The 12,806-nt window shown below is 37.0% G+C and overlaps 2 protein-coding genes across 3 annotated transcripts; both read left to right on the plus strand.

The window, feature by feature from the left end:
• The first annotated feature begins 205 nt into the window (after positions 1–205).
• On the plus strand, positions 206–5,014 carry LOC142344517 (putative ATP-dependent RNA helicase DHX35). Of its 2 annotated transcripts, XR_012759268.1 has the most exons (3): positions 206–734; positions 1,799–3,653; positions 4,621–5,014. XR_012759268.1 is itself a non-coding variant. In XM_075396239.1 (2 exons), exons 1-2 carry the CDS (start codon positions 445–447, stop codon positions 3,579–3,581), a joined length of 2,073 nt encoding a protein of 690 aa, XP_075252354.1. In that variant the 5' UTR covers positions 335–444; the 3' UTR covers positions 3,582–3,922. The 2 variants fall into 2 exon arrangements, 1 of the variants encoding a protein (XP_075252354.1); XM_075396239.1 differs by lacking the exon at positions 4,621–5,014 and having other exon boundaries at positions 335–734; positions 1,799–3,922.
• Positions 5,015–11,370: 6,356 nt separating this feature from the next.
• On the plus strand, positions 11,371–12,775 carry LOC142344520 (ribulose-phosphate 3-epimerase-like). The gene is made up of 2 exons (XM_075396241.1): positions 11,371–11,657; positions 12,166–12,775. The coding sequence occupies exons 1-2, from the start codon at positions 11,405–11,407 to the stop codon at positions 12,594–12,596; spliced, it is 684 nt and encodes a 227-aa protein (XP_075252356.1). The 5' UTR covers positions 11,371–11,404; the 3' UTR covers positions 12,597–12,775.
• Positions 12,776–12,806: the final 31 nt, after the last annotated feature.

Consider the following 12,806-nt stretch of genomic DNA (forward strand, 5'->3'; position numbering starts at 1 on the left):
TAATTGTTGATGAAAGCTAGTCTTGCAATTTATTTTATATCAGTGTTTTCTGGTGCTTATCCGAAGGCGAGATTGATTGAAAGACTTGATTAAATTCCATAAATTAATGGTCATGACTTCAAATTATTAGCGAAATTTTATCAGATATACCGACCAGACAGCCAAAATACTTTTACCTCGAACAATTTAATGATGAATTTGTATGTCAATTTCGTCATCTCACTGAAGCAAGTAGTAAGTTAAAAAGATTTTCGAGATGTCGAAGTTACCGAGGTTTGTATTGCAATCGTTAAATCCATGATTAAGTTCTAATGGCAGCTGAGAAGAAAGGCTGCCGACAACTGAAAGATTTTCTTCATTGTATTGTTTGTTCGATAAAAACGTTTGTTCTAATTTATGCTTTCTGCGCATAAGCATGCATATTGAGTTGATTTTCAGGTAAAAATGTCCCTTTTAAAAAATAACTCTTCAAATAGTAATTCGTTCAACAACGACAAAGCAACATTGGAACATGGACAAAGAGCAGAGGAAAATACCTCAAATTTTGTCTACAACCCGAATCACAAATTACCCATTTATACGCAAAGATCCCGATTGCCAATATACGCATCTAGAAGTGAGATTTTGTATCTGTTAGAGAAGTTCCAGGTCCTTGTGCTGGTGGGAGAGACGGGATCTGGGAAGTCCAGTCAAGTGCCACAGTACTTGCTTGAAGTTGGATGGGCACATAATCGGTGATGAGCATTAGAATCATTGCACATGTATTACTTTTGCAATTATACCTATAAAATGCTGATTCGTTCTTTTTTCAAAAAGTTTAATTGTTGATTAATTTGTTGATGAAGGTTTTGAAGCTTTTAACGCTCAAATGATAGTTTCAAGTTACATGGTTAAAATTAAGAGCTTCAACTGATAAATTGCTCTCGAACTAACTTTGACACATATATTGTAAACATGTTGGTCTTTTTATGCAGATTTTTGCTTGACCGTTTTTGCGCTTTTCTTCTAGAACCTTCTTTGACTTAGCAAGTGACTTTTTCATGCTGCACTTCTTCATTTTTAGTGATCTCAATTGGTCTCATCGTTTGCTGCCAATATAAAAGCGATTGTGAGTGGTTGAGGAACAAAGCCGTTGTAAGTTAGTGGTTAAGATGGCAGATCGATATCCGGAAGTCGGGGGTGCGAACCCCCACGAGGTCGGAGTTTTTGCGCCCATAAAAAATTTCATAAGCTATACACCTAAATTAGATTGACCCGCCTGTTGTTCGAGAGCAATTTATCCGACATTATTGGCTTTTGTCTAAGTGTCAATTTAATCCTGGAAACAGCTCTTACTGAATGATCACCTGAGTTGGCTTTTACCAGTAACCGTATCCAAGAAATCTAAATATTGTCAAAGATCTAAGCCAACTAACCAAAAATTTACACTAAGGTTATCTGGTCACCGGACAATAGATTTAAAGGACAATATATCGAGAAAAATTGGGACAATAGATTGAAAATTAATCTGATCGCATTGGCTGAAATTAAGCGTTGTTTGCGAGCTGGCATAAAATTGATACATCTGGCCTCGCGAGCCATAGCCATGCCTTAACGGCCGGTGGGACTTGATATGAATCTATCACAACCGAACAATATATCACGACTGAACTTTTAATGCCTTGTATATGTGAGCGCTTGAATCTGGCTGGCCGATACGCAACTTGAATAATTTGATTTTCGATCTATTGTCCTAGTACCAGGTTATCTTGACCGTTATGAACACAAATTCTCATGATGAACATCACCTTTGTGTTAGAAAAATGATAGCAGTCACTCAGCCTAGACGAGTTGCCGCTGTCTCTTTAGCAGCCAGAGTAGCCGAGGAACGCAACTGTATTTTGGGCGACGAAGTCGGATATTCGATTCGGTTTGACGATTGCACATCACCCAGTACCAAGATTAAATTTCTTACTGACGGGCTATTGGTTCGCGAAATGATGGGTGACCCATTGCTTGAAAAGTATTCGGTCATAATGCTTGACGAAGCGCATGAACGAAGTATAAATACAGACTTATTAGCTGCTTTGTTGAAAAAGATTTTGAAGAAGAGAAAAGATTTAAGGGTTATTATGTCCAGCGCGACTATCGACGCTCACAAAATGAAGGACTATTTTAATGTGAAGGAACGTGGCAACAATAACGATAATGCAGCCATTTTGCAAATTGAAGGTCGTTGTTATCCCGTCGACATAATGTACTCGAAACATCCGGTTGATGATTATGTAAAAGCTACTGTTGATACAGTTTTAATGATTCATAAGACCAACGCCCCTGGTGATATTCTTGCATTTCTAACGGGTCAAGACGAGGTTGAAGAATGCTGTCGTCTACTTACTGAAAAACTGAAGACGTTTTCGTCCAAAACTAAGTACAGAATCCAGTCGGTGCCTATGTATTCAAACTTGCCTGCCAGAGAACAATTAAAGGTTTTTCAGCGAGCACCCAGTGGGACTCGAAAAGTGATTTTCTCAACAAATATTGCTGAAACCTCGATTACTATTGATAACATTATTCACATAATTGATTGTGGCTTTGTTAAAACTACAGTTTATGATCCAGATTTCAATACTGAAACGTTGACAGTTTTACCCATCTCACAAGCATCGGCCAATCAGCGTTGCGGAAGGGCGGGAAGGGTCACGTCAGGAAAATGCTATCGACTTTACTCCGAAGAAGAATTTCTCAAACTGAAACCCCAATCTGTGCCCGAACTCCAAAGAAGTTCCATGGCTTTCCCAATTTTGCAGTTGAAAGCTTTGGGTGTCTCTAATGTTGCAAAGTTTGACTATTTATCCCCTCCCCCGGCCAAGAATTTTTCGCGAGCGCTGGAATTGCTTTACTCTTTAGGGGCAATTGACCCAAAAGTTGAATTGATAAACCCTCTTGGTCATCAAATGGCAGAAATGCCTCTAAACCCGATGTTTGCTAAATGTCTGTTAAAAGCGAGTGAATTTGATTGCTCCGAAGAAATTCTAACATTATGTGCCTTGATGCAAATTAAAAATTTATTCCATGTTCCTTCAAGCGGAAAAGAGAAAATGAAAGCTGCCAGAGTTCAGAGAGAATTTTATGCAATGGAGGGTGATCATATGACGAATTTAAACGTATTCACCACTTTTGTCAACAACCGTCGGAGTAAATCGTGGTGTGACAAATATTACGCAAGCTACGCTTCACTTAACAGAGCATATAATATCAGAGAACAGTTGCTAAAGTATGTTCAGAGATTTGGAATCGAGATGTCATCGGCTAAAGGCTTCGACGATGACAAAGTTTTGAAGTGTTTATGTTCGGGGTTCTTTGCAAACGTGGCAATATACACTTCAAGAGGCTGTTTTAAAAGTTTGCGAGATCCAGTTAAATCGCCGGATTTATTCATTCACCCTGATTCAGTATTGTATACTGTGCCCTTTAAAAGTGGAACTTATGTTCTCTTCACGGAAACTGTGCATTCTACAAAGATGTACCTGAGAGAATGTTCTGTTGTCAAATCCGATTGGCTTTTAGAAGTTGCTCCGCATTTTTATTCAGTAAGATGAACTGTAAAGTCCCTGGGTGAAGAGCAGTTGTGTTCGAGTAGTTACGAGCTGATTAGGTTCAGAGTCCTAACGGTTTGTATACTATTGCAAGTTTGCACAAGAATGCTTGTCTGATTACAATGGGAACGTTGATGAAATCTAAGTCGAGTAACTGAATCGACCAGATAGGTGCTTTGATTGAACCTAATTTTTTCATGATGAGTTTTGTGTAGTCAGTTATACATGCTTTTCGACGTAGTGTTAGTTGAGTGACAGATGATCGGCCTCATTGAGTGAAACCATTAACCGCGATGAAGAACAGTAGTCTAATAAAAATTTAATTGCAATTTTTGCATTCTCGGTTTTCGATCCATAGAGAGTCCAGAAAAACAATTTGACAATTAAACTTAAGAAAATTGCGCACTTTTTTAATCATATTTCAAAATATTGCTCTCTATTGTTGATTACAGAGAGCCAATTGCTGGCATGATGACGCTAGGTTTGAATTTACTCTCTGGATTTTGTGATTTTTAAGATACTTCTCAATTAGTTTCAATAACCTTAACCTAACATTGCTTGAGCCCGCCCGTTAACTCCCTAATGCCAGCATCCCTAAGCACTAGCTGGCTACAACCGTAGCCAACCGCTCGCCTGTCATTTGCGAGCAATTAGTGGCTTAACGTTAGTCGGTTATGTTCTTTTTTAATTTAAATCTTAGCAATCCGTCAGACATAGTCGAGGGTAATTCGAAAGCCAATAGTCTGACTTTGGTTGATTTGATTTATATTTGAACGATGTCAGAATTTTGAACCCAGATTGCTGATGGTGAAAGGAGTGAAACCCTTGCGTAGAACTTTTGGGCTTCTTAGATGTCTGTCGCTATATATTTTTTTCATAATGTCACAAAATTATTTATGCTAACAAGGACATTTGCTATAATACAAACTTTATAATACACAATTTTTGAAGAAGCACAGTCAATATGTTTATTTGGTGATGTATTTTTGGTTGCTGAATCTTGATTTACTTGTCTCTAAAAATTGAATCTGTTTTGTTTCAGATCCTCGAGCATAATGGTCTAAAAATGTTGATTCCCGGAACGCACACGATCGAAGAGTAATGTAACATATGGCTTTGGGCAGAAAATCTGTTTGAAAAAAGAGCTGTATAACCAAAAGATAGAAGGCATTTCCAACAATGCTGTTAAATGGTGACAATAGCGAACTACTTAGTAAGCGGACTGACATGGAGATAAATTTAAATTTAATTTTTAACGAGACGTAAGAATATGACGTCATTTAAATAATATTAGCAGGTCGCAACAGGTGCTGAGTATATCCCAGCTTCCTGTCAGAAAGAATTCAATCTGTTTTTCCAGACACAGCTGACGTGACGTCTGATTATGGTAGACGCGCTTTTCATCGTCAATCAGATTCAAAAATATTTTTAAGCGTAGCTCTTATTATTACTCGATCTAAATCTTAAAAACTTCTTAAATCCTTAAATCGGTTTATGTTTGAACCAGTGCCTTGCACCATTTGGATTGTTGCTAGATAGCATTTCACTAAGTAGAGAATCTAACATCTGCGTTCGTGACGTCAACGTTTTGTGTCCTTAAAGTTGTTGGATGATCTGAAACAATAGTTCTTTCTAATTGCGCACAGGTGATTATAGTAACTTTTTAGCAATTATATTGTTATTTTTGATTTCACTTCTGTGAGATAATTTTCTGACTGATTGCTTTCGTTGTGCATTGCTTTCTTTCGAAAGCAACTTAGGAGATTACATTTGGCTTTGATGTCTTTGACGGCTTTCGTAGATATTCAGTTATTCCTAGATGGCACGGACTCGTCCTTAAGTTCATGTGACACAAGCTTTGACAATTTTATAATTTTCCGTTGAAGATTTTTAACTATTGACTAGTCTTTACAAAAATACGAAATACAGAAAGCAATTTCAGTATGTTTGCCTTGAAGAACAGTTCATTTTCAGAGTTTATTTAATTGGCTTGGTACGAGATCAGATTGAGCGGAAGTTAATCCTTTGGCGCTACAATTTAATTGCAATGTTTTTAGAACATAGAAAGTTCAGATGAGTACTTGGTCTAAAATTATAGCTAAATCTATTTTTCAGTTTAATTTTTTCTGGGCGATGATGGCGAATTCTGACATTTAACTGCTCTCAAATAAAGTATAGAGCAGTTGTTTTAGTCCCAAGTTTTCAATTTTTTGTACCGATTTTTTCTAAACGATGTTTCTTGCGACCATGTTTTAGAGACAAAGCTATTGGTCAAAGCGGCCTGAACTACGGTGCTCCCATTTGGGCTTCCACAATTAGCAATGCAAACTGGAACTATCTGCAAACGCAACAAATCATTGCTCTTCGTGCAATTACTGGCTGTTTAAAAATGTCTGACATCAATGACTTACACAATGAGGGTGAAATGCTTCCTGTCAAAGCTCACACTGAAATGTTAGCAGAGCAATTCCTAGCTGGCAGTTATCAGTGCCACTGTGCTGATCATGAAACAACCGCTTCAACCAGTCTTTGTCCCATAAGACCGACACTAAATGATGCTTATAGGGACCGCGTGAATTAACACAAAAACAATAAAGAGAAATTAAATAGCAAAGAACACAAAAATGCGCTCAAAAGTATCCTCCGACTCACGGTCCATACTCAGCTGAACAAAGACAGCAAGCAACTAGGCACACCTCCCCAAGAGATAGCAGAACAAACGTTGCCATGATATGCACGTATCCGACTAGCGCAATTGATGACTGGATACTGTCCCCTGCTAAACTCACTGCATTTTTAACTGCAGTAAGAATACAACGGACCTGAAAGTAATTGACCTGTGGGAAAGACCAGTAGAGGTAGCCAAATGGCTGGACTTAATTCCATCAGTCCAACACGATCGCACTGCACAGAATAATCCGCCTTTCTTGCCCCATTCCCCTGATGTTAACGATGCCCCTCCTGGTCCCCTAACCCGGGGACCGCATATCATTCAGCACGGTGTTGATGCAGAAATTTAGCCGCACCACAAGCAAGTTGTGGATAGGCAGTCACTCACTACTACTAGTATACCTATTATTATTATCTAGGATACCAGTTAAAACGGAAATAAGCGCCGGTACCCCGCCAAAATTACCCCCGAATTGCTGCTCTGTGAAGGCTGCAACAACAACCATATTTTAGGTAACTTGTTTCCACTGGACTTCTTGATTCTCGCACGATATATTGCTCTCATTCAGAGTCTGAGCAGCATAATTTGGCGGCAGTTTAATGTATAGTCTTAAAGTGCGCCAAAAATTGTTTCATTTATGAATTCAAAACTCGTTGTTTAGAGTTAACATTTATAAAAAGCACTTGAAACTGATTATGCAAACCAAACCGCGCTTCCTGTTTAAGCAAAAATAATTTTTCACAGGTCGGTTGAGAGCAGTTCGTCAGACATTAGTCGATCGTTTCTTTTATTTGCAGTTGTTTTTGAAGGCTTTATTTGAAGCTAACCATTGCTTTTTTGCTATTTTGGTGTCTTCGGCGCTCAGTGGTTGTTCGAGAGCAATTCGTCCTTAATTAGTTGTTCGTTTTTATTTTCAATTACATTTGAAGGTACTTATTGCTTTTTTGGAGTTTTATCGTTTGCTCAAATTTTTTGTAAACCACCTTTTTGCTGAAACATTTGAATTGATCCCACTGCAGACCGATTGTTTGAGAGCAATTCTTTTGACCTTATTCGTTTGCAATTTTGCAGTTATTGCAGTTTTGGTGACTGTCGCTTCAATAACCATTGTATTTCTGCTACTTTATTTGTTGCTCAATATTTTTGTTAAACAGCTAGTATAGACGCCCTTTCTGCTTCAGCGCTATTAATTGATTGCACCGCCTTCCAGTCTTTTAAGAGCTATTCGTCCGACATTAGTGGGTTTTTTATTTATTGGTAACTATTGAATCTAAGTTTGTTGGTTGCCAAATGCTTTTTGATCCCACCGCCAACCGGTTGTTTGAGAGAAATTTATCTGATATGAGACAATTGTTTTATTTATTGGTAACTATTAACTATTGCTTTTTTGAAACTTTCTTGGTTGTTCAGTTTTTTTTTAGAATTTTGGAAGTTAGAGATCTCATCCAAACAAGAGTCTGTGCTGCCGATTAACATCTTATATAGGTTTTACTGTTGTAAAAATGATGGTGGAAAAATCAGTTTTTCCGTTTTTTAATTGGTTGCGAATGAAAAGCAATTATTGTAGACGTGTATATTTTTTTTTCGAAGAGGAGAAATGGTTTTCTATCGGTCTTTTTTTGTTTTTTACAGGATGTAGATTTGTTCAAGCGGCATTTTGACCTACAAACAAACTTGAGAAAAGCTGTCATGGTGGACAGATTTCTGCTGAGCAAGAAAAGTTTTTTGATCATGAGCTGCATTCAGTGAATGAATTTTTGACTTTAAAAATTGTTTTTGAGAGAGGCGATTATAAATAACCGTTTTTTTTGTCCATTTGGCTCAGTAGTTATTGTAATTTGGTTTTTGTAGAAATATTTTTTGCTCGATGCTGCATTATAGGTTACTTCCATAAAAGTTACTTCCATAAAGTTACTTCAATTAAAATTACTTCCATGAAGTTTTGCAGCGCCTAGTTATGCTTTTCAAGTCTAAAGTAAATTGGGCCATTTTTCTCTATTTTTTTTAAGTTAATTTCTGGAATTATTTCTTTTCTTCACTTTGGGATCTTTGAGAATCTACTTTGGGAATTATTTTCTTCACTTTGGGATCTTTGAGTGGTCTTTTATGAACAATCAGTGTATGTGGCAAAGTCCTTGTGACAATTCATGAATTGAATACCTGTTTTTTTGGGAAAAAAACGTGAGATTTTTTATAAATTTGTACATATACTAATCCGATTTTGGTGGTTTTCGTCCAATTTTGTTATTTTGTTTTTGACTATTTGTAGAAAAAATTTTGCTGTTCCCAGCCAGTGTTTTAATTTTATGTTATTGAAATTTGTTTTCTTATTGTAGTTAAATCTGTGAAGTTCATTAAAAATTTGTTCCTTTGTTAAAATTTTAACAACTGGACAATTTTTCTGCAGATTTTTTTTTTTCAAATTTTTGAATCTGAAATCATTTTTCACTTATTTTGTTTTCACAGAAGGATGACTATTTAACGTTTTTAAGCCGTGATTATTTTTATATGTGAGCGAGCAAAGAAACCGGAAGTTCAGGGAGTGAACAAAGTTTGAAAAATTTGTTTTGCCGATCAATTCGAAGAGCGGAGAAAAGATAATGGTTATTTTCTTTATACCTTCTTTTGAAATAGATCAAGAGTTGTAGGTGTGAAAAATTTTTTAAGCGAGCTATTTCAACGTGCTTCCTTTGAAGTTTTATTTTTAGTTTTAAGTTTTGTAGACTATCGGGTTATTGCAGACCAAAGTATTACTATTCAGCCTGTTTTAATAACTTTCTGATGTCTTGAAAACGGACATTTAAGGCTATTTTGATCGTTTTACAACGTTTTTGGTATTTTTTAGTCAATTTTTGGCCCATTTTTTTGTTTTATTCAATTTGTTGCCAAAAATTTTATGCCTGTAGGCATTGTTTTCTACAAAGGATACAAGTTTGTTTTTGTCACAAGTTGTCGTTTTCCATGAAATTCGACAAAAATTGAAATTTGATACAAATTCTCATTTCGTTTCTCTGATTTCTTCAGTTTTCTCCGGACAAAAATGTTTGTGAGATCATTAAGGCTTGGGTTATATTTTGTGTTTAGATTACCAAATTTTATTGCTTGAGACATGTTTTGTCTGTCTGTGTGATTGTACTATGTGAAAAAGGAACTGAGTTTTCGTGATTTTAGTTTAATTTGGCTATTTTTTTCACTCACTGACTATATGTTGTTATTTTCTCTGCTTTCATGCGTTTATTGAGAAGATATTAGATATTTTAAAGGCCAGTTCTGTCGGGGAATACGACTTCGAGTCGGTTTCGGAGTTTTTCCGGCTAATTTTGTTGTGCACATGTTCGCGTGACCATTTTGCGCTTTTCTAGAATCATTTTTGACTACGCAAGTGAATTTTTCACACTTTTCTTATTGATATTTCAGTGGTTTCAATTGCTTTCACTCCGAGCTAAAATTTGTTTATCAAACAAAACCGATTGTTAGAGAGTAGATAACAAGGCCCTGATAGCCGAGTTGTTAATACCTCCGCTGAGGTGACGGAATCGGACTCAGGAGGTCGGTTGTCGAATCCAAACTTCGGCTGATGTTTTTGCACCCATAAAGAAAAAAATATCAAGGCTACAGTGCCTAAATCAAATTGCGTCGCCTGTCATTCGAGAGCCATTTTTCCTACGTTAGTCGGTGTATGTTTCTTCGTCGAAACTTTGCCTGCAGTTGTGTAGTTTTCAAGTCAATTTATATAAGTCTAATGCCAGTGTATAAATGCCATTTTATGCAGCTATTATTGGGTGGTGGCGAATAATTCTTTCCTGTTGTCTGAAAATGAAGAACCAATTAAATTAGAAAAAGCTTTACGTACCAAAACCACCTGGAGCATTTCACATCAAAGGTGAACGCTTTTCACCTGGTTGACCAATATAGTTTTATGGGTGTGTCATTAATAGCTTTAAAGCTTTGTGCTTGTTCACTTTGACTGCGTTTTCTCACTGCTTACATCGTCACGCCTAGTTGCTAGGTGAGACTTCATTTTCAAAGTACACAAATGAACAAAATTTTTGTTTCCATTAACTTCTGTAAACAAGTTAGCGCATGTTTTGCCCTGATAATGGTTTGTTCAAATGTTCTCCAACTGTTATGTGCACTCGCTGAGTTATATAAAATTGAATCAATGGCGAATACCTTGAAAATCTCTAGCTGACGGTTTATTGTGTTAGTGACTCGGATAAATATTTCTTCCTTCTGTATAGCTTAACAAGGTGAATACTAGTTAACAGGGCGAAGCTCAACAACTGTTTCAACCAAGATGTTTGCTTTTAGAGAGGTAGACAAAGCGTCAACAGAGGGCAGAAGTTTAAAAAAGCTGGTATATTGTCATAAAACAGCTGCGGTTACCTTATGCAATTATTTCTCTTCCCGGTCTTTTTATGCAATTTTTTCTCTTCACAGTTTTTGCGCTTTCGTGTGAGAACATTGTTTGAATGCTTGTGACTTTTCCACAAGTTCTTCATTTTTGACTGGCCTAAGTTGCTCTCGTTCTGAAATAAAGTTCCTTGGTAAAAGCGATTGTGAACGAATGAAATCGAAAGCATTGTGGCTGATTGGTGTAGATGTCAGTTTGCCTACCTGGATGTCAGTGATTTGATCCCTTGTGGGGCCTTTTTTGTGCTCCTAAATTTTTTCTCAACTACTCCCCTCAAATTTAAGTAAGGGAGGTTTTTAAAATTCTACTTCACTAGATAATCGAAAACTAGAAAATCCAAAAATTCGTAAACGACTGAATCGGCCATTTTTGAGTTTTTGAATGATGTCACTTCAATTCTCGGCGCAGGCATAAAAATCGACCGCATGCGTCTTGGTAAAAAGTTCGCTTGGGATAAAATTCCGCCCCCGAAGTTGGGGTTGGAAAATGAGAGGTGGGGCTATATGACAGAAATCAAACTCGTAATACCGTCATAAGTTTTAGTTATAAGTGTCAAAATCTGCCTGGAAATGCCGGTCCTGGAGGGGGGGGGGTGTTCAAGCAGCTCGAATTGAAAACATATGAATGCACTCACTTATGGTAAAAATTAGATTATGATGAATTATTAATGGCGATTGCAAGTGAAATTGTTATTTGTCTTCAGATACTTAATGAATATCTTCAGATGAGAACATTCTAAACATGCCTTCAGATCTCCCGTTAAAGGTCAAAATTGGTCCCTCTATTCTGAATTCTGACCTGTCATGTTTAGCAGACGAATGCAACAGTCTAATTAAAAATGGCGCTGACTATCTTCACTTGGATGTAATGGATGGCCATTTTGTACCCAATTTAACCTTTGGGGCTCCTGTAGTTAAGAGTTTGAGGAAACATGTTGAAAGGAGTGTGTTGTTTGATATGCACATGATGGTAGCTGAGCCTGAAAAATGGATCCAAGGGAACTTTTTCACACTAATTGTCGCTAGAACCGGCATACACCACATCATTATTATGTAGTCGCATATCAACCTCTTGGCCGCATATTATAAAGAGACGAAATTGCTCATGGAATTTATTGAAATGAAAGCGTGTAGATTGGGATTGAACGCAGAAATGGTATCGTTCGGCCGTCAAAGAAATTTTTCCCAAGAAACATGCGCAGGCTGATATCTCAAAGTGTTAATTGTGGACACTATTAAGAATTTGATGATGGAAAGCTGAACTTGTATTGGTGTAGAATCCGGTGATTTTTCTAATTAGAGTTACGTCTGAGAAATGTCCTTAACATTTTTTTAATTAAGTCAGCTATAAACGAACAAACGCAAGCAAACTGCTATTGGCTAATAATTGATTATAAAATATAAGCGGAAATGCACGGTATGCAAATGTTAAATCTATATTTAAGAATTTGCGATTTAATTTGAGCAATTCTTGCTGAAATGAAATGGTTCCCTAGCATATTAAAGATATGGCTAATGCCGGCGCCGATCAGTACGTGTTCCATTACGAAGCCTCCAAAGATCCGGCCAACTGTATCCGGCTAGTGAAGGAATCCGGTATGAAGGTTGGAATGGCTGTGAAACCCAAAACAGACGTTACTCTAGTTGACGAATACGCCGACATGGTCGATTTGGTACTGATTATGACAGTTGAACCCGGTTTTGGAGGTCAAAAGTTCATGGTTGACATGATGCCCAAAGTGGCGCATTTGAGGCAAAAGTTTCCTAAATTAGAAGTTGAAGTTGATGGAGGAGTTTCTCCAAAAAACGTTGACCAATGTTTTACAGCGGGTGCTAATCAAATTGTCTGTGGAAGTGCTATTACTCAGAACTCAGACCCAGCGGGTGTAATTAAACAACTGAAAACAATTGCAGATGATGCCTTTAAATTTTGACTGGGGCAGTGATTTGACAATTTTTTTTTGGTATTCTTTTGGTATATATGGATTAACATTAAATGCCCGAGTTTAAACTGTTAAACTGTAGTAAAATGAGTTGTAATACAGAAAAACCATTATAGCGTTTTCAAAACTATATCAGATTTTTTCATTTAATAGCGTGATGTTATCGTTTTGCTAGCTCTATTTTTAGGTGCGGGTTTGACG

This window comes from Convolutriloba macropyga, chromosome 8 (assembly GCF_964194025.1).
Source record: "Convolutriloba macropyga chromosome 8, txConMacr16.3, whole genome shotgun sequence".
Lineage (NCBI taxonomy): Eukaryota > Metazoa > Xenacoelomorpha > Acoela > Convolutidae > Convolutriloba > Convolutriloba macropyga.